Source organism: Maniola hyperantus, chromosome 1 (assembly GCF_902806685.2).
Source record: "Maniola hyperantus chromosome 1, iAphHyp1.2, whole genome shotgun sequence".
In the NCBI taxonomy this organism is placed as follows: domain Eukaryota; kingdom Metazoa; phylum Arthropoda; class Insecta; order Lepidoptera; family Nymphalidae; genus Maniola; species Maniola hyperantus.
In genome coordinates, this window is record NC_048536.1 from 15,839,932 (window position 1) to 15,865,684 (window position 25,753).

The window sequence follows — 25,753 nt, forward strand, 5'->3', positions numbered from 1 at the left end:
TTACGGTTTCTACCTACACGGCATCGTACCACATAGCCATTTAGAGGTCTAAATCGCTATGTGGTGCGGTTTTGCCAGAAGCGTGGATACCTACTAGCCGCGGCCGAAGCCTCCACGATCAAGCTTGAGGCAAGAAATTACGAATTCCCATATTAATCCCCATGGGAATCGAACCTATTACCTACCTCCCAGGCTCCCATAATAAGACCTCAAAGGCTCTAAAAGTTTAAAAAAAGATTTTGTTTAAAATCTTAAATGCAAGTTAAATTGATACTAATAAGTATATGAAGTTAACACTGTGCACATTTTTAAATAACGGCACAAATACCGGAATATTTAATTATACTTACAGAGTTGATTTGTATTTTGTACCAAATCCATATCAACAAACGCATTACCGAATGACTAGTCATGTAAATATTGACCTCGGAATCGTAGTTCGACCCGAGGATCAATCGGTCACTCTTACCGCTAATGTGGAACGAGGAGGAAATTACAACGGAATACCTATTCGTAAGAAAAAACGGCCAAGTGCGAGTCAGGCTCGCGCAACGAGGGTTCCGTACTTCAGTCGTATTGTCGTACATTTTGCACGATAATTCAAAAACTAAGATGCATAAAAATGAATAAAATTCTGTTTTAGAATGCACAGGTGAAGCCCTTTCATATGATAGGTAATTAGGTACCCCACTTGATATAGTTATCTTACTTCGAAAATTGAAAAGACTAATTTTTAGTTTTTTTTAAAGAAATTTTTAGTTTATGACCACAATTTAATTATTTTTTTCACAAATTCACGGTTTTCAGATTTTTTCCCTAATGTCTGCTATAAGACCTACCTACTTGCCAAGTTTCATGACTCTAGGTCAACGGGAAGTACCTACCCTGTAGGTTTCTTGACAGACAACAAAGTAAACCTATAAAGGGTTCGGTTTTTCCTTTTGAGGTACGGAACTTTAAAAATTATAGTGCAGAATCGTTCTTTAGTATCTTAGGGTCAGTGCAAACAGACGGAGTGGAGTCAAGTCTTTTTGATAACTAAGTAGATAAACTCATCTTTATGGCATTTAAGATACCGTTGAAATTGGTGTACAGTGCGACAAGCGGGCAAAAGCAAGGCGAAAATCGGAACATTACTAACGTTGCCGTCAAGTGTCCCCTTTGTTCTTGTTTGAATATTCTAAGCCTTTGTTCTCCAACAGCGCCCCCCTGTCAATGTCATTCAAGTGCCAAGAGAGCCTTGTCGCACTGTACCTGTAGTACTCAAGGGGCGGACCATCAAATTCCTAAAAGGCCGGCAACGCATCGGCGGTTCCTCTGGTGCTGCAAATGTTCATGGGCGGCGGTAATCACTTAACATCAGGTGACCCGCTTGCTCGTTTGCTCGCTTTATCTATTTAAAAAAAATACGAAGGATAATATTATGCGCCGGGCTTACAGTCCGTTCACTTTATATAGTGAACGGACTGTAGATGCGCCTGGGCTTGACCACAGAGCAGATTTGACGCACGTCACTGCCGCTATCATGCTAATCGCTATGCTGGGTAGGAAAGTTTAGTTTGAGCTGATTTTCAAAAAAAGAAACCGCGTCTTGGCTTTGCCGGTTTGCTTGCGCGTCTTCCTTCTCCTTGTAGTTTTAAATATAGGTACTTATTTATAAAAATCGGCCAACTGCGAGTTGGACTCGCACACGAAGGGTTCCGTATCATCGTGCAAGAAATTTTTTTTTTTTTTTTTTTTCCTTATTGTTGAGTGCCAATTAGCTACTCAATTATATTACGATCTAGCCTAATGTATGACTAATAAGTAATTTTATTTTAACCTAAACTTATAAATTATCTTATATACTAAGAAATTGTCCACTGACGCATCTTAGTCTTTCTTGATTTGAGATATGACACTTTGTTCACGTGTTCTTTCAGCACTTACACTATGTACACTATCACTAATCACTATACACTAACTCAAAAGGTTTGGTCCTTTTTAGTCTTCTCACTGTCTCCGTTACGTCAAGCAGCTGGATTGCTTCAACGTTAACGTGGTGGTGAAGCCTATAGTCGTGGGCTTTGGCAGATTTGGTGATAACTTTATGGACGTATTCAATTTGAAGGTCCCTATGAATATCATCATTTCTGATGTACCAGGGTGCATTTACAATATTCCTGAGTACTTTGTTTTGGAACCGTTGGATGATTTGGATGTTACTTTTTTTGGTACAGCCCCACAGCTGTATGCCATAAGTCCAAATGGGCATCAGGACTTGTCTGTACAAAAGAATCTTGTTGTGTATTGACAGCGAGGAATATCTACCAAGTAGCCAATACATCTGTTTATACTTTATATCAAGTTCTTTCCTTTTTTTCTTGACATGAGCTTTCCAGCGCAACTTCACATCAAGTGTCATACCAAGGTATTTAGCTGTATCCACGTAGGAGATTTTTTGGTCGTTTATGAAGACAGCGTGATACTTTTTTGTTTTATTTGTGAAATCTATATGAACTGACTTTGATTCATTTAGCTTTATTCTCCACTTTTTAGTCCATTTATAGACTTTATTTAGCGCTATTTGTACGTTACCCACTGCCTCTTCATGTGTGCCTCCTACGGCCATAATGGCAGTATCATCAGCAAAAGTGGCAATCGTATTGTTTTCAAGGTCTGGAATATCGCAGGTATATAATAGGTACAGGACCGGCCCTAAAACACTCCCTTGCGGAACTCCAGCTTTTATACATTTAAGCTCAGAGTAGGCATCTTCTTGTCTTACTCTAAATGCTCTATCTGTTATGTATGATTCCAGGATATCTGCGAATGATTTGGGTAGCTCGTTTCTTATTTTATGAATAAGACCTTCATGCCAAACTTTATCAAAAGCCTTTTCAATATCAAGAAATACCGTGGAACAAACTTTCTTTTCTTCAATTGTTTTTTCTATGGTGTTAACAATTCTATGTACTTGATCAATAGTTGAATGTTTCTCTCTGAATCCAAACTGATGATCTGGTATCAGGTTTTTGTTTTCTAATATTGGTTTCATCCTCTTCAGTAGGAGCTTTTCAAATAGTTTTGACATAATAGGCAACAAAGAGATAGGCCTATATGATGTTGCTTCATGAGGTGGTTTTCCTGGCTTAGCTATCATAATGACCTCGGCCACTTTCCACACATTAGGCACGTACCTGAGCCTAAATGCAGCGTTTATTATTGTGGTGAGCTTAACTATGGCTTTCCTTGGAAGGTTTAATAAAATTTCTCTCGTAATTAAATCATATCCAGGAGCTTTCTTGGGACCCAATTTGAGCTTTATTTCTCTACATATTTCTTTGGGTGTCACTAGTTTGATGTCTACATCTTCCTTGATTTCCCTAGTAGAGTCTTTATCAATTTCTTCTCCTTCGTATGGCTGAAATATATTCTCTAAGTGTTCTGCAAATCGTTTAGCCTTTTGGTCGTTATTTATCGCCCACTCATTGTTTTCTTTTTTAATTGGGGGAATATGCATTAGTGACTTGTCCATATTCTTTGTCGCTTTCCAGAGTGAATAATTGGTGCTCCGGTCATTTGTCAAATTTTGAAGGTAATTGTCCATAGTTATTTGTTCATACTTTTTGATTTCGCGCTTGATTTTTTTTGTAAGTTTATTCAATATTCTTTTATCTAATGGAGATCTAGTCTGATGCCATCTATTTCTTGCCCTTCTCTTTTCAGTTATTAGGTTTAATATATGTTTCGGATACACTGTACTTTTAGGTATATTTTTATATTGTGATGGAGTATTTTTCCAGGCCGCCTGTTGTATGTCTACAACAAATTGATTGACCTCTTCATTTAGTTGTCCTGGACATTTTAATGGTACTTTTAGATTAATGCTGTAATTCAGTTCTTGTTTAAAGCCTTCCCAGTCCGTCTTTTTACTTGCTAAGGTCGGAGTAGATTCTTTAAATAAGATTGTTTCGCTTAGTGTAAGTAATATTGGAGAATGATCAGAGCTCATGTCATGTCGTTCTTCAATTCTAAGATATTTAGGTGATATATTTTTGTAGATAAAGAAGTCTATTAGGTCTGGAGTTTTACCAGGGTCAGTCGGCCAGTATGTTGGTTTTCCAGTGCTAGCTACATTACATTTCAGTTGCTTAATTGCTTCTAGTAGTTCTTTTCCTTTAGTCGTAGTTAATCTAGATCCCCAATAGGTATTTTTAGCGTTGAAGTCACCTCCTACGATAAACTTATTTCCATATTGTTCTAGAAAACTAACATATTTATCTTTTTTTACTGAGTGCCTTGGCGGACAATATATAGCTACTACTATAATTGGATACAGCTTTGTTTGTACGTGTATGGCCACAGCTTGAATTTCTTGTTCTTCATATTTGCTTTCCTGGAAGTGGTAGAAATAGCATATGCATATGGTGCAAGAAATAGCACTTTTTAATTTTCATGGCGGTCATTTTTTTATTATTGTTATAGCGGCAATAGAAATACACATTTTGTAAACGACTCTTTACCTATTACGGTTCACAAAATTGTACCTATTTTGTGAAAGACACGGACGGACAGCGGAGGCTTTGGTAGTACCTAATAGGGCGCCGTTGGCACCCTACCATGCCGTTGGGTACAAAACCCTGAAAATAAAATAAAATGCTAGCCATGAAAACTGTGACATCAGTACCTAGATAATATTATAATTATCTACTTACCTATACTGCATATCGTGCTATTGATATTGCAGCTGTATGTATTTAAGTATACCTACCTACCTATAACTATCAAATACCACAAGTAAAGTTTTTGGCAAACAATTACTTAAATGGCAAATAATTGGATTGGAAAGGTCGCGTGCATTACATTCCAGGGATATTTTTGAAAATATGCAATTAAGTACATAAAAGGCATTCCTTAAAAAAATACAAGCAAGAATTTTGGGACACCAAACAATGCGTCAATTACAGTCATTTAAGTTTTCGAACATAGTTGATAGTCTTTTCATACTTGCTTTTCTCGCAGTGGATATAGTAGGTAGGTACATCTACCTATTTAATTAATGAATATACCTGTTATCTCCCAAAGGCAAAGCCACCATGATCCAAAGTTCATAGTCGCTGATCGTTCCTCCCTGTGTTGGAGACAATACACAGAGAAACTTCCAACTTTTATAAAATAACGAAGGTCTGGGACGCGCTGGCTCTCTATCATAAACGCACGGATATTCAAAAATTTAAATTTCACTTTTTAATTTTTGTGACGTTACCACAAATTCGCGATTTTCGGATTTTTCCTTTACTTGTGCTTTAAGAAATTGCTACCTCATGATTCTAGGTCAACGGGGAGTACTCTGTAGGTTTTGATTCCCCTTGTCTTGACAGACACGATAGGCAGACAGACAGACAATAAGTAAGCCAAAAAAGAAGAAATACCTTTTGAGGTACGGAACCCTAAAAATAAAAAGGTAACCCACACGAACAAAACTGAGGCAAGCTAGTGTGTGAAATAAAACACTGAATATTTTTCAATAAGTATTTATTGTAGAATCGATACATAGTTACGATATTTTACACATAACAGTCTCAGGTAATATTAAAAAATGCTATCTTACGATTCAGCCGATTACAAACTACGATAATTTTATAATAACTTGTTATATAAAATGTTATAATACTACATAGTTAACTAATTAAATCGTTTATCTACTTTTACAAATTTTATGTAAGAATCATAATAGCTATTTAGTTGATACAAAATTTCATTCATTATTTCATTACTAACTTAGGAATGTGAATAAATAAATTAAAATCTAATCAACAGTAAAGCTGTTGACACATTACTGTGACGATTGACATCGAAATAAAAATTTAGTGAGCTCATCTTCATATTATAAAATGTATGACTTCGATCGCTTTTTGTCGGTCGACACAGTATAACACAGTAATGTGTTTGCACCTTTACAAGTGATACATGATTAATGATTAAATAGTTTAAAATTTTACATAGTTTAATATCATTAATACGTACAATTAGGATTTCGTAAATTAACAATACCATAGACATGCCACCTTTGTTGGTTTAAAAAAAATTACATCCTGTCTTTTGTTCCTAATTATATAAGTTCCTATGCACATATTTTTTTATTGTGTTATAATTTATAATTATAACAAACTTTCCAGCTGAATACCAGCGTAGCGAGCTTGAAATTTTTTATTCTTTTACAGGATACATGATGGCAGGATATTTAGTTTTTTTATCCATCAAAGGCCGACTATACAGACAGTAAGAAGCGGGGTATACGGACTTACTTAAATTATTATTTACTAGATGGTGCCCGCGACTTCGATCGCGTGGATTTAGGTTTTTAAAAATCCCGTGGGAACTCTTTGATTTTCCGGGATAAAAGCCTATGTCCTTCCCCGGGATGTAAGCTAACTCTGTACAAAATTTCATCAAAATCGGTTGAACTGTTGGGCCGTGAAAAGCTAGCAGACAGACAGACACACAGTTTTGCATTTATAATATCAGTATGGAAGTATGGATTCACCAGTGGCCTGCGATCACTACAATACTTCTTATGATTAAGTGGGGTCCTTCATGTCATCGCTCGTGAGTCCAGTAACTAACGCACCACCTCGAACGATTCACGGGAGAATTTCAGCTAGAGCGTGGTGTGGTCCCAGCTGGGGGTAGTTGTAGATGCAGAAAGGGGAAGAGGAAGGTTGACCCCTTTCTCCTTGGAAGGGGGGAGGGGTCCTTCATGTCACCAATCATGAGTTCAGGGCTTGACGCATCTCTTCGAAAAACTAGCGCGAGAATTTCGTCTTGAGTGTGGTTGGGGGTGGTTGTAGACGCGGGAGGGGGAGGAAAGAGTAATAGGTGAAAGTGAACATTAATTGCTTCTTCAAGTTCTATAGCGGGTTCGAGACAGTTAAACGGGTCCTTTCTGTCCCAGTTTGTGAGGCCAGAGGCTGAACGTATCTTCTCGAACGAATCATGTGTACTTCAGGGTCGCATAGACTATGCCGCGGTTGGTTGTAGACGTTGAGGAGGGAAGGAAGTGAATACAAGGTGAAAGTTAACTTATTGTCCCCCCTCGTGAGTCCAGGGGGCTGACACATTTTATCGAAAAACTCACACGAGACTTTCGGCTTGAGAGTTGTGTAGGCCCGCTGCTAGGGTTGGTTGTAGACGTAGGAAGGGTAAGAAGGATGCTAAAGTGAAAGTAAACATCAATTTTTTCTTCAAGCTCCACAGTGGATCGAGGAAGTTGAGTGAGTCCTTCATGTCACCGCTCGTGAGCCCAGGGGCCTGATACATTTTCTCGAAAAACTCACGCGACACTTTCTGCTTAAGAGTTGTGTAGACGCCGCTGCTAGGGGTGAGACGTAGGAGGGGTAAGAACGATGCTGAAGTGAAAGTAAACATCTATTTTTTCTTCAAGCTCCACAGTGGGTCGAGGAAGTTGAGTGGGTCCTTCATGTCACCGCTCGTGAGTCCAGGGGCCTGACGCATCTCCTCGAATGATTCGCGAGAGAACTTTGTCTTGAGGGTCGCGGGGGCGGTTGTAGAGGCGGGGGAGGGGGTCACTGGCGGCAGGACTGACGCGCCGGTGGCTACCGATACCGCTTCGCCGTTGAATATTGTCGTACCTATAGAAGATTATAATATATAGAAAAGTTATCTTGGACACTTGATGAATTGTACTCGATAGGTTTTTGATTTTCTTGTAACATAGGGAGCAATTAATTTTAAGTTCTATTTAGGTAGGGTTAATTTAGAAAATTGTAGTTTCTATATGAATTTAAGTCAACTACCTAGATTGGCCTAAACTTTTCCAATTCCTGAAGACCCGTGCTCAGTAGTGGGAGAGTGATGGGTTGATCATGATGATGACGACATAGATTGAAACTTCAGTTAGTTAATAAAGAGCTGTGCTGCCGAATTTCTCCTGTCTTCTTGGTCTCCATCTCAGACTTTCGCCATTATGTTTTATAGTCAAGCACAAACCCCAGAAAAAATATAGTTAGAGCATACAAAACGTGTTCTTCTCTTATCATAAGTGTCTCTTTAGGTACTTACCGGAACAAAGTACACCCTGCGCGTAGAAAAGGACAGTTCTGTAAGCGTCCGCTAGATACTTGGTGTCTTCCAGTACATTCGTTCGATGCTTGTACAAATTCACGCACCCTGCGTCTAGCATATCTGTAAAGGTAAAGAAACGCTGGCACGAATCGAAAATGCTCAATATATTGTGCACACCTCGGCACAAAGTTAAGGTTACTTTATTCTGTCATCTTCCACCTTCAATCCTACATTTCTCTCTCGGACGATAGCATACAAATAATTGTTCAGAAGTGGGATTCATAACTATACATTTATTGTAATTGTTTGTATAAGTCCCGCATATTGCTATTGCGCTGGAACCATGTCTCATTAATATCGAAATGACGTCATTTTGACGTCAGCTGAAATAAAAATATACCATCAGCTCGAAACTTCAGTCTAGTGCTGACGTAACTAAAATGGCGGTCACGCGCATTAGCAATTTGCGGGACTTGTATTCGTAGACATCCGATCCGATTACAACTCGAAGATCTAAAGTCTTAATTTAACACTTTTAACGGTTTCGGGATTTTTTAAGATTTTTAATGTTTATACCTTGCCTGCCTTCATTGTTCATGCCTTGGACCATGTTTATCGACCATATTTGCGACTTTATCCACGTGGACTACACAAATTTAAAAACCCTATTTTACCCCCTTAGGGGTTGAATTTTCAGAAATGCTTTCTTAGCGGACGTCTACGTAATAATAGCTATCTGCATGCACAATTTCAGTCCGATCCGTCCAGTAGTTTGAGTTGTGCGATGACCGATCAGTCAGTCAGCTTTTCCTATTATACACATTAATATCAGACGATATTTAATAAATCACAAAATCTTACCGCAGAGATCCAAATACCCAGCTCGCACTTGACACATCACCAACACAAGCAACGCAAGAACAGAACTCCTTCCCGCTCCAGTGCTGCATTGTATACACGCTCCGCACAGTTGGTTGCTCAGTCTCCCTTCGTATGTTACGCTGAGCATTTTATCTGCTAGCAACACTAGTGGAGGGCATACGATCCTGGAACAAATTTACTGTCTTCAAATTTTCCATATTAGAATTTCATTTTCTTATTTTTGTTTTTGAAAACCCGAACTCTGACTTTCCGGGATAAAAGTAGCCTACGTCACTCTCCAGGTTTTTGACCTTACCCATGCAAAAAATCACGTTAATCCATTGCTTGAAGGTCAAACCAACAAACAAACTTTCACATTTATAAAATGAGAAGTGATTTGAATTGAGCGTTTCCTGTTTAGTGGAACATTCATATAAGTATTGAGATATTATCTTAAATATTTTTTTTGTTATAAGAATATTAGCCATGTTAAATGACTAATATTCCCCTTTCCTCTCCAACTAAGCTTGTGCTAGGAGTAGCTACAATAGTGCAACGGGCGGGGTTTGAACCGCCGTCCTTTTCGGTTTTCAGTCCACTCCTCTACCCGTTGAGCTATTGAGGCTTAAAATATTGCACCAAAAAAAGTCAAAACACACTTACTTAGCCGGGAATACGTTGATCTGGTAATGTGTAACCTTCGCCACGTTCTTTCCTAGCCCTACGGTCAGTTTTCTCTCAGTCCAATGCACATTACAAGTGACGTCTTCCAATGTGACTCGAAGGCCGTCCGCTAAGTCTATGGATTGTCCCTTCGCTGTCGGCCAGTATGCATTTCCTGACATCTATAAACAAATATTTTTTTTTTCCTTATTGTTGAGTGCCAATTACCTACTCAATTATATTACGATCTAGCCTAATGTATGAAATAAGTAATTTTATTTTAACCTAAACTTATAAATTATCTTATATACTAAGAAATTGTCCACTGACGCATCTTAGTCTTTCTTGGTTTGAGATACACTTTGTTCACGTGTTCGTTCAGCACTTACACTATCATATCACTAATCACTATACACAAATAATAATCATTAAGATCAACCCATCGCCGGTTCACTACAGAGAAGAAGAAAGAAAGAAAGAAAAGACTTTTATTTAGCAAACTGTGCCACACATCACATCTTAAAACTAAGTGCTGGTTATTCCGGCGCCTCTTCCACCTGAGCATAAGCCCAACGCGCTTCAAGCAAAAGAAGCGCCGGAACAAACTTGTCATGTGTGGCACAACCCGAAAAAGGGTCCCAGCTCAGCATTATGCTGTATGCCTTGTTGCACAAGAACATACAGCCCTGATTTTCAGCTGGTACCCTGAACCGGGTGAGAACACAGGTCTCCTCTCAGAGTGAGAAGGGTTTTGGTCATAGTCTACCACGCTGGCCAACTTCACACACCTTTGAGAACATTATGGGAACTCTCAGGCAAGCAGGTTTCCTCACGATGTTTTCCTTCAACGTTAAAGCAAGTGATATTTTATTATTTAAAATGCACATAACTCCGAAAAGTTAGAGGTGCGTGCCCGGGATCGAACCCCCGACCACCGATTAGAAGGCGGACGTCCTAACCACTAGGCTACCACAGCTTAGCTAACAAATAATAAACAAAATAGACAAACTCGTAAGCCTGCATTTACGTGCGGTACATTTGAGGTACGGAACCCTAAAAAGGTTATTGCTGATGCACTCACCTCAATCTCACTGAGCAAGCAGACGATGCAAGTAATCTTATTTTCTAATATTGCTTTCCAAAAAGTTGTATACTCGTTTTCTTGTGGACATTTTGATATCACTATCGGTATGCACCATGAGGCTAATTGCTGTAAACATCAAGAAAACATTAAAACAACAAAAAGTCGCTGTGTAATCTTTCTTCCGCGTATTGTATTTAATAATTGCGGTAATCATCTTATTAACTAAAATTTTAGTCTTAGAGCGACCATTTAACATTGAGCTGTGCTGTGCTGTGCTCAGCTAAGCTAACTTTCTGGTGCTATGTTTTTTCTATAAATAACATTAAGCTGCGCGGTATGCTGTGCGACTGCGGCAGCACAACACGCATGCGCACAAGTGCAAGCGAGATAGACGGAATACTGAGCGAGATGAGCAATGCGTGACCAGCAAACCAGCACGTATCGCGTGATCCTTGATGTTTTAAACAAAGCACAACCGTACAAAGCGCAGCTCAACAAGAGTTTGTTTGTATCTTCATTATAATCTAAGAGAAGCGATAGAGCATAGCATAGCATAGCATAGCATAGCACAGCACAGCGCAGCATAGCTCAGTATTGATTGATCACCCTTATACTGCTTACTTTACCAATTTAGGCAATGCATGTCACAAGATTTGTAAAATAAGCTAGCAACTTGGCTAATGTATTAAATATTCAAACATCACTATTGAATTTTTTTATTGGGTTCTTTATTTGGGCTCGAACAGAATAACAGTGTTGTGGTTACATTGTGTATCCACATTTAGCTGAGTTTGGGCCGTTTCGTTGGCACGACACTATTTACCGATTTTAGACACTGTTTGATAGTTTAGATTTTAAGGCGTTATTTTTGTAAATGTTTATTGTGTTTAACATATTGTGTTGGATCAGCAAATAAATCTGTTTCTATTCTATTCTAAAAAAGTTATACCTTATAATAAGAAGCATTGATGTAAGCGTCGGGATCAGACTTCAAGGTCAGTCGGGAGTCATCATAAGGCACTACTCCGGTCACTACATTTTCTGACGATCGCATTGCTACAGACTTAGATCTGGTCATGTTTTCTTTTGCCTAAAAAAAAATATAATTAAACCTAAATACACTCCATTTATAGGTATACCGTTTCACTGAGACGACTCGTGAGATAGGAGGAGAGGTACGTTGCGACTTGCGAGACAGTTGACGTAAAAATCAAATAATTCAATGTAGCTGTCACCCTCCCGCAACATACTGGAGGTACCCCACAAATAATTTTAATTTTACTATACACCTATAATCATTTTAATACTGAAGTAAAAATCAACGTACCTGCGTGTCTTGAAAACTCTTCCACTTGGAGTCTAAAACAGTTAGTCCACTAGGAGTCTTATTAGTTAATGAGTCAGTCAGTTTGTGTAAATTTTTCACCTCCTGCGTAAAACTGTTCAGCAAGCTAGGATCGGAAAAGAGATCCCTTTTCGCAGGCCGTTCTATAATTTCCTCTTTAACTACTGACTTTACGGGTTCTACCTTGGGAACTACACTGGGTTTAAATATTGCTTTTTCTGAGATCTGAGGCACTTTTATATCAGGCATTAGTGGTTTATGTTTCACTGTGAAATCAATTTCGGATAGAAGGTCAAACGCAGTCGGTTCAGGCTTTGGCTCTTCGACTTTATCCTCAACGGGCTGAATTTCTGGGGTTTCCTTTGGTGTAGTTTCTACGGGAGGAGGATGTATTGCCTCAGTTGGTTTGGGAGGCTGTTCGGCGACATTTTCCTTTGCAGTAGCCACTGGAAAGGAAAAATAAAAATCTCAAAGCTTTGTCAAACATTTATTTCCAATAATTACAATTTCTAGTATCTACTGTATTATTATTCACATATGACATACATAAATATAAATTACAATGTTATTGCTTACAAATGCTTACCTTGGTTGGTAGTAAATGTCACACTAGTGTCTTGATTCACTAGTGTCGAGCAATTCACGTTGCCGCCATAGTTGGTAGTCACTTGCGCAGACTGAGACACAACCTCATTTGCCTGGCTCGCGACAGTAGCGTAGTACCCGTAAGGTAGATTGTAATAAAACTGCGAATTGCTCGGTTCTTCTGCAGGCACATTATGTGGTGGAATTTCTGATGGAGACTGCACAGTTTGGCAAGATCCCGCACTAGTATTAACTCCTGTATTAACAGCATTCCAGTTGGGATCCTTTGCCATCGATTGAGGATCAACATTTGATTGTCCGTAATTTGTGTTAGTGTTTTGCGACCCGTAATTATAGTCATAATTTCCTGAAGTAGCATTATAAGTGTATCCAGGATGGTTTTGGTATGTTTGTCCCGGGTCCGGGTATTGCGCGCTTGTCGGTTGATAGCTTTGGTTTGGCATTTGACTCATGGGATTATATACTTGTTTTCGAATGCCTGTCGATAGCGCTTCGCCAGTTACGTGTGATTTAATAGGTTTATCGAGAGCATCTAGCTGTGCTAAACTTGGATCGACGTACGGTGTAGCTTCGTTTGGAAGGCTGTAAGGTTGCCCTGCGCTGTACGCAGTTACGTGAGTAGATGTCATTGTGCTATCAGCATTTGTGTACACGTATCCTTGCGATATACTTTCATAAGCACTAGAAAAGGGATATTGCTGATCGACCCCATATCCCGGAATGTTTGGAATGGCACTGGATGAATTGGGGATAGAATTAGGTCCTGCTTGCGTCGGGTTTGACAAATTCGGCGGAACATTCGACATGCTGGATGTAGGGTTCAACGCGGTTGGTCCAGACATTTGGACGTTTTGCATTGTGTTTGCAAAATTTGGAGATTGTTGCATCAGGTTAGAAAGTTCAGGTGTCGGGGAAATAGAAGTATTTGACATAGAATATTGAATTGGATTTGGACCCGAAATATTCTGCTGATTTGAATAACTGAGTGTTTGGTTAGATGGGGTAGAGATATTTTGCATGGCATTTGGGAAATTCATTTGATTATGAGCTTGAGGATTGAATATGTTTGCAGATGGATCACTTGGTAACGATGTTTGGCCGTATTGTGGACTGGAGACATTTGATACTGAAGTCTGATCATACTGTGCCATCGGATTGGACACATTTGGCATAACATTTTGGCCATACTGTGCCATTGGATTTGAAACACTTTGAGAAGTTTGGCCATACTGTGCCGTTGGATTTGAGACATTTTGGGAAGTTTGGCCATACTGTGCCATTGTATTTGAGACATTTTGAGAAGTTTGGCCATATTGCACTGATGGGTTAGAAACATTTTGAGAAGTTTGGTCATACTGTGCCATTGGATTAGACACATTTTGTGAAGATTGGCCAAACTGCGCTGATGGATTAGATACATTTTGAGAAGACTGGCCATACATTTGATCAGATACATTTTGTGAAGATTGGCCATACTGTGCTAATGGATTAGAAACAATTTGAGAAGCTTGGCCATACTGTGCTGTTGGATTAGATACATTTTGTGTAGTTTGGCCATACTGTGCCATTGTATTAGACGCATTCGATACTGAAGTTTGACCATACTGTGCTGATGGGTTAGAAACATTTTGAGAAGATTGTCCATACTGTGCTGATGGATTAGATACATTTTGTGAAGTTTGGCCATACTGTCCTGTTGGTTGGACATTTTGCATCGAAGTCTGTCCATACTGTGCCATAGGATCGTTAACGTAAGGATAATTATTATCTGCAGGCATGGGCGAACCCACTATGTTTGTATTGTTACTATTGGAGTTCTGTCCAGCGCTACTATATGTCGCCATATTTGGGGTGTACGATTGGGGATACTGAACGCTAAATTGCGTTTGGCCATATTCACCTCCGTAGTTAGTTATCGGTTCATTTTTCGGTGCAGAAATTTGCATTTGAGCAAAGCTCGCATTGAAATCTTGACTCGCAGGAGTATATTGTGCCATATTAGGATCTGGCGTTGACGGTGGTTGATTTGATGTGTTATACGGATTACAAACGTATTGATTTGTATTTATGTTATTTTGGTTATCGGTAGAGTAAGGAGTCGGGTTTTGGGAGTCTGTCACAGCAGTTGAATTATTATGAGTTGCGGAATAGTACGGATTTGTATAAGTTTGAGGGTCAGGCATTTGGGACGAGTACTGGGGTGGCGTGTAGGAAGTGTAACTATAATTTTCCTCGGGTTTACCGAACTTGTTCATGGGATATGCGTAGTTAGCTTGTTGGGCATAAGGGTCATTATCGGCTGGCGCGTACGCTTGCGCATATCGTGCGTATGGGTTCTGTAAATTTTGCATCCCTTGAGGCAATACAACACCGTCGGGTAGGTTGGGCTGTGTTATGTCCGTTGCTGAAAGAGATATTTAGGAACTTAATATTAATAATGGTGACCGATCAATTGACAAAAAACAAATGACAAAGTTTCATTTCCCAAACAACGTCTGGCAAAATTATGAATCATTTTATGATCGTTATAAACTTATGTTTCTACAAATAATTCACTTGATAAAACAAATTACCAGACAAATTGTTATTTAATAAAATATCATTTGACAAACAATTGATTTCTTTAATCGTGTTAATTAGTAAAACAACATATCGCACTTTTTTTGATAAAATGAATTGTTTGATAAAATGAACTGTTTGATAAATACTTTTCCACCATCAAGAGCGAGCGAAGCGAGCTCGGGACTTGGGGCACTCCGACTCGGAACGGTTAGGCTAGAAGGGGATGGCTTCGTGGGTTATTTCTTTTTTTACCACCCAGAAAAAAGGAGCCCCATGATATTATTGCTGCGTTGCATAGGGGTTTAAATATGTATGCAAAACAGACTTTTTGTGTGTTTTTTGTTAATTAGTTATTTTATCAAATAATAAATTTATCATCTATTATTTTGTAAAATCGCGAATTTGAAAAACAAATTATTTGGTGAAATAATAAATTTATAAATGATATTTTAACATTCAGCAAATTTGCAAAGTAAAACATTTGTGAATAGAATATTTGTCAAATAATCTTTTGTAAAATGATATGTTTGCGATATACGACGTTTGTGATTTGATTAGTTTTTCAAAAGTTTTTGGTGAACTGATAATTTGTCATACGTTTTTTGTCATTCATTAGTGAACCATTGATAATACTCATATAAAACATAATATTCTTCAGCAGGTAAAACTTACCTTCGGATCCAACAGGTGTCGGTCTGACTGATGTCGGGTATATAGTTTCAGGATAGTATGCTTCGTTAGGTAAATGCTCCATTTGGGCTAAAAACAAAAAAATATTCTTTATTCAAATTGAAGTGAGAATCAAATTTTCTGCGTGCACAGCCTCGTTGCTGTTACATCACACTACGAAAGTGAGGGAATATAATATTTGCTACGGCGTAGTTAGCAAGTTTCTGTTGTGATTAACTACAGTGGCCTGATTCGTTAACTCAGTGTTTAACACTGAATAATTGCCACCGAGCTTGAGTGGATTTATTTTTAATCCATTGAAGGTTTTCCATGAAAAATTATTTTAATATCACTCAGTGAAGCAGCAATGTAGAACCAACAATGTCAAATGAGCTCAGTGGCTATCATTAGACACTGAGGTATCGAATCACTCCGCATGTATGCAGTGTAATATTTTATAATAAAATTCCACAAGCAATTTTAGACTCTCCTTTACACAAGTTTAAAAAATGTGTTAAAAGTATGCTCCTAAAAAAAGCATATTATACAGTCGCAGACTATGTAAACGATAAAAAAGCTTGGATTTGACTCGCTCCAGCAATGCACGGGGCTGCAATGGCTTGTATAGTACGGTATAATAACATTGTAAATTGAAAAATTAAAAAGAGCAACCGCCGAGTTTCTTGCTGGTTCTTCTCGGTAGGAACGGCATTCCGAACTTGTTTGAATACTTGTAAAAAGTTTACATGAATAAAAAAACATTCTATTCTATTCTATTCATGGAGTATCTTAAGATGCGAAACTAGTTAAAGTATACAAACCATATGGCGGTGTGTTTCTAGCCATGGTTCTGCTCTTCATATAAGGCAGGTAGTCTTTCAGCTTGAGACCCGTGCCGGCGGGCGGTGTGGGGACTGATTCAGTAGGTTTAGTTGCCGCTGACGTGACTGGGGTGGGTGCTAAAAAAAATACAAAATCATTCCCAGAAAGACCATTACCCAAAACATCAGTTGACAATGTAGTGAGTTTTAACTTCATTTGTTTATTGTTTCGTCAAAAATGAGAGAAAAGTAATATACGAGTGTGGACCGAAATAGTAATTATCAGCCTCCAATATTACTCGGCCGTAAATCGCTCTGTTTCCGACAGTAATGTTTTATTAATAAACTTACTTACTTATAATTTCTACAAACAGTGTTTCTTTGTATTAGACAAAAGCTATCAAAGTTGTACTGGGCAACTTATATCAGAAACGTGACACATTGAAACATTCTGTCTCAAACAATATTTATTTGTATTGATGCCAGATATTGATAAAAGTGGCCGCTATTTTGGATAAAAGAAAAATGGCGGACTACTAGGTAGGCCAAAATCTTCAAAGCCCTTCGGAAAGAGGAGGCTGAAAAATATAAAAATTCGTAGATTCGTAGTAATAGAGAATAGAGTACTTACCTTTCTGAGTGGCCATGAGTTGGGCGCGCTCCTCGCGCTGCACCTGACACACGCTGCGAACTCGAGTCAACAGCCCGTTCACGTTGTGCGACAGCTTCTTATAGAACTCCAGCCCCTTCTGCGACTTGCCCAGCAGCTCCGCGTGCGTATCGTACGACGTTATCAAGGCTGTCACAGAAGACATTATTTTGCTTTTTTTAAATACAGTACCACTAATAAGCCGCATCGGAAAAATTACTAAGACCGAATGTACACCAATAAAATTGTTTGATGTTAAGATTTTAGACACAAAAACAAAGAGAATCGGGCTTTCTCGCTCATAATTCGCACCTATAAATCATAGCGCGTAGGCAACAACCAATAGCGGACATGCTATGATTGGCAGATATATTTTCGCGCTATTCTAAAATAAAATTTCTACGCTAACTGCGTAGAAATCTTATTTTTGAATGGCGGCTGAATCGGTGTAACTTATAAGTGGTAGTGTTGTATTTGCGGAAATAAAACTATGTATCTGTATCTGAAAACATAATATGTGAGGTGTGGCCTAGTTGTAACAGACGATTAGGTTGATTAGGAAATGTGGACCCAGGTCGGTAACTAGATGCTTCGGAAGTCCGAATTAGGACTTTTCGTTTCCTCCTAACTTCGAAAAGTCCATTGAGCCGTCGGCTAACATCTGATAAATTAATAACTGAAGAATCGAAATCTCCCTATAGAGTGGAGTTGTATGCAGGAAGATCTGGGAACCCACCACAGTATTATTCCAAGAAAACTCCTACCATTATCAATTTAATGGGAGGGGTCAAGACTCTAAACAATAAGAAACAAAGCAGACGGAGAGCGGTAGACTTACCATTGATCAAGCCTTCTCGTTTCCTCAATACGTCTGAGAGCAGCCGTCGCGAATCTCCGTACGACGCGTAGAGAGACGTCAGCTTGTTTATAATGTTCTCTTGGGCCGCCAAGTTTTGTTCAATGATGTTTACCTGCAAATAATAAGATAGATTAGAGTCAAGCCTGTTCTAAGTTGACAGATTATTTTTGTCATAGGCAAGAAATAAAAAATCTATTAAAGACAGCAACTGCGCCGTGACGTCGCCGTCCACTGACACAAGCTCAAACAAAGTGTGCTATACTCACAGTGGGCGTGTGTTTAAAGATGTCAACGGGAGGCTCGTTGCTGCGGGATAGCAGCTGCGCCGTGACGTCATCGTCCACTCGCGCAGTGCGCAGTTGCTGCAGCGTTACAAGCTTACACAGAGCGTACGCGTGCTATACTCACGGTGGGCGTGTGTTTCTTCATCTCCTGCTTGAAGATGTCCTCAGGCGGCTCGTTGCTGCGCGCTAGCAGCTGCGCCGTGATGTCATCGTCCGCTAACGCAGTGCGCAGTTGCTGCACTAGGGCGTCCCGTTGTTTCTGCATTTCTTTTGCTTTTCCTACCACGCGGCGCATCTCTTTCATTGTGTCGCGGTCTAGGCCCTCTGTAGACAGATTGCAAAAATTTTAAGTCTTTAGTTTGGACTAAAAAGTAGATGTACTTAAATATTATGCACCGTAATGGTTGATATTCACAAAGTCAAATCGGCACATTCAATTTGGCAATTTTTATTAAACAAATAGATGATGCCCGTGGCTTCGTCCGCGTGGATCCGCGTGGATTTAGGTTTTATCCCGTGGGAACTCTTTGATTTTCCGGGATAAAAAGTAGCCTATGTCCTTCCCCGGGATGCAAGTTATATCTGTACCAAATTTCGTCAAAATCTGTTGAACGGATGAGTCGTGAAAGGCTAGCAGACAGACAGACACACTTTCGCATTTATAATATTAGTATGGATAATCGATCCAATGTAATGGACTAGGAGCCAGCGCGTGTCAGACTTTCGTTTTTTTTATAAAATCTGAAAGTTTCTCTGCGTATTGTCCCCAACACAGCGAAGACGTTTATTTGGATCATGGTGGCTTTGGGAGATAACAGATAAGAAAGGTGTAAAAAATCTTACGTCAAAGTATAAAGTGTACATAAAATGCTTGAAAAACCAATATCGTGGATTACTTTACTGTGCGGGATAAAAAAGATGCAGTCAGGGTTTTTAAAAACTTGAAATTACTGATTTTCGTCCCCGCAAGTTCACAAAAACTCAGAAAATTCCAAACTAAAAACTTACCAATATGTTCGATGCTCGGTATCTTGGTTTGTAATACCTCCAGCGGTTGTGACAGAAGCCTCAAGTTGGTAATATGTAAAGTCATAGCTTTATGTAACACTTGGTTGCTCTCATTGGTGCGCGAGTGGGCTTCCTGGTACTTGTGGTACTCGCGAGATATTTCCGTTTGGACGATCGACGGCGGTCGTGGGCCCATTTGCTTTTGGTACTCCTTTTCTTTTAGGGTTTCTTCCTGTTGACATTGAAACAGAATCTCTGGAGAAAGCTAATTAGATATTTTTAAACACTGACTTTCAAATGGTAGAAAATGGAAGTTAGAAAGTTGGTGATGGAGATTCGACATCATGGAGTTCACATGCGTTGCGTTTCAGCGTTTTTTAATTTAATTTTTACCACACAGCATTTTTTTTTTCATTAGACAGACATACCTGTATAAGAGATTTGATTTCCTCAAGCGAATGCTCTACGTCGCTGATGATCTCCGCGAGGCTGTTCATGGAGTCCACGAGGTTCTGGATGATGTCCACCTTCGCGTTCATCGCTGCACATCGGTCCACTATCTCCTGAGGGATCCTGTGGGGGAAATAGGCTTCAAATTGAGAACTTCTTACTTGAAAACTTATAGGATCACTTGATTGTCTAGTATAAGTGAAGTGAAGTGAAGGTATCAAGTTAAAATCAAATTAAAGTCTTTAACTATATCCATTACCCATGCAAAAAATCACGATAATCCGTCGCTATATTGCGACGTGATTGAAGGACAAACCAATAAACCAGCAAACACACTTTCGCATTTATAATATGGGTAGTGATTGATAGTGATTAACTCACTTCTGGTCCGAGTCCAAGACATCCAGCTGATCCAGCTGCAGTGAGGACATGAACTCCGTCAGCTCAGAGTCCTTGGCCTCCGCCTGGCTCACCATGTGGCGCAGCAAGTTGGCCTTCTCCTCAGAGTAAAGGGAGGACACCTCATGGGCTCCCATCGGTACTAGACGACCAAAGATGTCAGGTCCTGATACCTGAACAATAGGAAACGTAATTATTTATACCAGTGCAGTGGTACCAGAGGCGGATTAAATGTCGAGAGCATCCTATGTAAGCACCTCATAGGCGCCCCTCTAACAGCCATAATAAAAAAATTACTAATTAATTTGAAAAGAACGAGGAATCGTCTCATTGCATAGCTGGTTGTTGGTGATTATATGTATTTATGTGAAAGAGTGAGGAACATCACGTCAGGACATTTTGCTATATTAAAAGGCAGTTTCGGTCACTCGAAGATAATATTACTTAGTAGGGATAACAGACTACTACTTAGTGAAATCAGCGACTTTTTTATCAAACGTCAAAACGCTCGCTTAGTAAGGGAGCTTGTATGAAATTCACAGATGTGACGTCATAAACATTTGATGTAATTTAATTTAGTTAAACTATCGAGTTTAAAATTGTTAGTTAACTTAAAACTAGCAGCGTATGTGGATTTCAGGAATTTTGGAAGACCCTCTATTTAATAATGACTTGGAAATAATTTATTTTTGATAAAGTGATCATCCCCATTACAATGGATTGGAGATGGTTAAAGTGATAGAGAGAATACAAGGACGGATAGCCCCAAAGAAGAAAGAAAAGAGATCTAAAAAGGCTACTTTGACTTCACTCTGCAAGTATATTCTGATGATATTTATAATTCTTACCTCAGGGTCATTAAAGTTGATTGGCACAGCGCTGACCAGACACACAGGCTTCAAATCCGACAGCATATCTTTCTCCGGGACCTCCTCATGGTATATAAACTCATTTTCATTCTTTGCGGCCTTCCGCTTCCCTTCCACCACATCATTGGTGAAAGTTAGAGCGTCTTGTGTTACTTGCACTGAAAAAAAGGAAAATAAAATAAAAATGTTTTTTATTCAATTAAACTTCGTCATATAAATCTACCACTGGTTCGGAATGCCTTCCCTACCGAGATGAACCAGCAAGAACATTTAAACAGTGTGTTTGAATAATTGTTTTTTGTGATTCTCTTTACTAAAATGTTGACGGGTTTAAAAATCAAGTTGATCTTTGTAATCGGAAACATCCTGAAGAGTTTATAATTTAGAGTATCACTACCCCTAGTATAAATGCGAAAGTGTGTTTGTTTGTTGGTTTGTCCTTCAATCACGTCGCACGACGACGTGATTGAAGGACAAACGACGACCGACGTGATTTTTGCATGGGTATAGTTTAAGACCTGGAGAGTGACATAGTCTACTTTTTATCCCGGAAAATCAAAGAGTCCACGGGATTTTTAAAACCTTAATCCACGCGTACGAAGTCGCGGGCATTAGCTAGTAAATAAATAAATAATAATAATCATACCCTGAAGCTGTGGTAGCCTAGTGGTTAGGACGTCCGCCTTCCAATCGGAGGTCGGGGGTTCGATCCCGGGCACGCACCTCTAACTTTTCAGAATTATGTGCGTTTTTAAGTAATTAAAATATCACTTGCTTTAACGGTGAAGGAAAACATCGTGAGGAAACCTGCATGCCTGAGAGTTTTCCAAAATGTTCTCAAAGGTGCGTGAAGTCTGCCAATCCGCACTTGGCCAGCATGGTAGACTATGGCCAAAAACCCTTCCCACTCTGAGAGGAGACCTGTGGTCTGTAGTGAGGTGATGGGTTGATCATGATGATGAATCATACCTGGTTCAATGTATTTTGCCAGTTTTTTTGCCTCAGCCAGCTTGTCTACTGCTTGTTGGTAGAAGGCTACACGTTCACCCATTTTCTGCTGTTCTTCTGCACTGATACCTGTTAAATAATCAACATATAACAATACGGTATTTGACAACTAGTCAAATCAGTAACTTTTTATCAAACGTCAAAACGCGCGCTTAGTATGCGAGATTCTATGAATTACCGGTATGTGACGTAACCATCATTTGACGTTTGCTTTTTTAGTTTAATCGATAATTTAAAATGGTTATTACTTATTACACTTAAAAATAAAAAGGGACGTGGATTTTACGTATTTTGGAAGACTCTCTATTTAATAATTACTGAGAAATAATTTATTTTTAATATAGGCAAACACCCAATTATTTTAGAAATCATTCTGATTAATGGACATTATTCTGGATAATAGGAATGTTTCCTGTGTTAAAAAATCACTATTGCTTAGCAATTATAAAATCTTCTCCTGAAATAGGTAAATATAAAATCCTCGAATATTACAATATTATCATACCTTGGTACAAACAAACGATGCAGCCAATGTAAGACATTTTGAAGGACAGATAGCGATACCAGGAGTTGTAGATCTTAGTGCCCACCACCTCATGTATGGTGTCACTGGAGCCAGAAGGCCCCAGCTGGGCCAGTGAGTTCTTGTAAAAGTACAGCACTTGGGTGGCCACAGCACCTGCAGTACAAAAAAATCTTAAGAGAAGGAACATAGCGTTATAAGTCCCGCGAATTGCTATTGCGTTGGAACCATGTCTCATTAACATCAACATGACGTCATTTGACGTATATTTAAGTAAAAATATACCATCAGCTCGAAACTTCAGTCTAGTGCTGATGTAACTAAAAAATCGGATCAGTTGCGGCGTGATTGAAGGGCAAACCAACAAACAAACAAAGTTTTACATTTATGACATACTTGACATTGGTATCTACAACCTATTTATGTACTTGTATCCTGAAGATATAGAATACTTTTTATCCAAGAAAATTAAAGAGTTCCCACAGAATTTTTAAACAGGCTAAATCTATACAGACAAAGTCGCAGGCATCAATCATCTAGTGACATAACAACAGTTTTTTTTAAAGTTTAAAAAGTTAAAAATTATAGATTTTATGCAAATAATGGGGCCGATTCTCTTGTAACCAATCTCTAAACTAAACTAAATTAACAGGTCTAAATGTAGTGCCACCCTTTTCCGCAATCAACATTATGAAAGGAATAGCAATAGATTTAGACATGTCATTTTGAGTTAGCCTGTAAGTGAGTATGCCTTGATAGTCTTAACTTTATATAAGTTGTCATATATTAATTATTTTTTGTATACTGTTGTCTTCCTATTAAATTTAAAAATAAAACAAAAATAAAAATTGAAATAATACACACCAATAACACTAGGCTTCCTCGTATCTTGTATACTCTTATCAAGAATACACTCCTGTGCCTGAGCAAAGCAGATTTCCTGCAGCAACGGCAGAATGTCAGTGGAAATGTCAGCCCCTGATGGCAAGGGGTTTTGTTCTCTAAGAAACTGGAATGCCCAGGCTGCATACTGGTAATGCTGACAAGCAGACTTGAGGCTGTCAGCAGTTGTACGTGGTTCAGCCGACCCGAGCTGTGTGTGGAGCGCTCCAATGTTGTATAGAATGCAGGCCATTTCAAATTTTATGTCTGCAAGTGAGTAGCTCATGTTGGCATACAGGTCTTTCCTGAAAAGAAGAAAGAAATGAACACCCGGGTTGGCTAAAGTGTTTAAAACATTTGTATAAACCAAGTGGTTTCAACACTGTTTAACACATTGAAAAAACAGTACAGCGCGACAAGGCTCTCTTGGCACTTGAATGACATTGACAGGAGGGCGCTGTTGGAGAACAAAGGCTTGGAATATTCAAACATGAACAAAGGGGACACTTGACAACGTTAGTTCCAATTTTCGCCACGTGCCAAGATAGCCTTGTCACACTGTAAATATAAAATGTTTAAAAAATATTTTTTTTTTTTTTTTTAAACATCATGTTTTTGTTCTTTAAACTCTTAGAGAGTGTCTCTTTTATACACAAAAGATAAAAAAAAACATTGATAAAACAAGTTAGAAGATAAGATTTCAGCTGTATTGCTACATAGAGATCTCTTCCAGGAAATTAAAGGTGCACACAACACTTGGCAATAAATGATGATTTATTTATTTATTAACTTTAAATAGAAACAGTGTCCATCCAGCCACATTTATTATGTTCCCTGTGGCATTATCACTACCCATATTATATGCAAAAGTGTGATTGTTAGTTTGTCGTTGAATCACGCAGATGTCATCAATGTCATCAATGTGATTTTTTGCATGGTTATAGTTACAAACCTGGAGAGTGTCATAGGCTACTTTATCCTTTAAAACTAAACAGCTCCCATAAGATTTTACTAAACCAAATCCACACAGATGATAGTTCAACTAGTCATATCATAATCATCAAGTGATTAAAAAAATGTAAACGATTAGGAAGTATCATAAGAATGATTTATGAACTAGGTACTGATTTCACACACTTGTTTATTGCCATAAAAATCAATACATGCTAATTAAATTAAAGTGCTTACCACGCGAAGGTACACGCGGCGGGTGCACCTTTGGTCATAGGGAACCGACTCTGCATCGCCCTAAGCTGGCAATAGTATCTAACAAGAGCGCTAAGGCCTGCCGTGTCACTGGTTGCTCTAACAGCGGCCGACCGAAGCCCTTCCAACTGATGAATCTCATTATTATAGCTATCAGGATCTTCTCTATACGCTTCCGCAATATACTGCAAAATTTCTAGAACTTAGCACACAAAGAAATGTAACAAAAACCTTTATCAACAAGATAAACTGTGTCACTTACCTGTTTCAATTTTGGACCAAAATGCGTATTTTCCGGACTCACTTTCAACTCGAAACTGATTAACGGCAACTTTGGTACCGCTTCCATGTTTTGGGCTTTGTTTTTAATGCTACACAAGTGCTGGTAAAAGTAATTTCATCACAAATTAGTTTTCTTTCTGCATTTTTTGTTTGGCTGCTGTAATTTATCACTAAACTTATCTATCAACGATTGATTGCCAGTGGCCCTACCGCGGTTGTTTGACAGCTACAATGTCACGATCGCAATCATCTCTGATTGGTTAATGCTCGCACACTATTGGCCACAATGCATTGTTGCTCATTGTTGCAACAAGAATCGCACAAATTCAGCCAATCAGAACAATTGAGATTGTAATAATGATTGATGCAGGTTTTAGACAATCGCCCCGCTGACTTTTTTTATGAATGAACCATAGATTGCATAAATCTCAGAAGTCAGAACGAACAATATAGTAAATAATCTATGGAACGAACCATGAACATTCTTCTCTCTTCAAAATATCGATCCGTCATCATTTGACTAGACATTGGAAAATAGTGTTGTACGCTCGATTACGCTCAAAAAGACCAAAATCCAGTTTTTGAGTTTTTACTTCTCTCTTTTGTCTATGCCTATGTCCAATGTTTTTGACGTTTGTTGTCAGTCACAGACCAAT

General features: G+C 38.8%; 1 protein-coding gene across 2 annotated transcripts; it reads right to left on the reverse strand.

Moving 5' to 3' along the window:
- Positions 1 to 5,500: 5,500 nt before the first annotated feature.
- On the reverse strand, positions 5,501 to 25,290 carry mop (tyrosine-protein phosphatase non-receptor type protein myopic). 2 transcript variants are annotated; one of them, XM_069499744.1, is made up of 22 exons: positions 25,078 to 25,290; positions 24,798 to 25,000; positions 23,592 to 23,914; positions 22,710 to 22,883; positions 22,166 to 22,273; positions 21,176 to 21,354; positions 20,310 to 20,500; positions 19,907 to 20,051; positions 19,479 to 19,710; positions 18,595 to 18,794; positions 18,166 to 18,298; positions 17,310 to 17,477; positions 16,679 to 16,816; positions 15,861 to 15,947; positions 12,607 to 15,030; positions 12,003 to 12,466; positions 11,625 to 11,765; positions 10,673 to 10,801; positions 9,592 to 9,773; positions 8,929 to 9,113; positions 8,065 to 8,187; positions 5,501 to 7,634 (listed from the first exon to the last, which is right to left on the reverse strand). In XM_069499744.1, the coding sequence occupies exons 1-22, from the start codon at positions 25,162 to 25,164 to the stop codon at positions 7,411 to 7,413; spliced, it is 6,240 nt and encodes a 2,079-aa protein (XP_069355845.1). In that variant the 5' UTR covers positions 25,165 to 25,290; the 3' UTR covers positions 5,501 to 7,410. The 2 variants fall into 2 exon arrangements, with proteins under 2 accessions (XP_069355845.1, XP_069355853.1); XM_069499752.1 differs by lacking the exons at positions 24,798 to 25,000; positions 25,078 to 25,290 and adding an exon at positions 24,562 to 24,590.
- Positions 25,291 to 25,753: the final 463 nt, after the last annotated feature.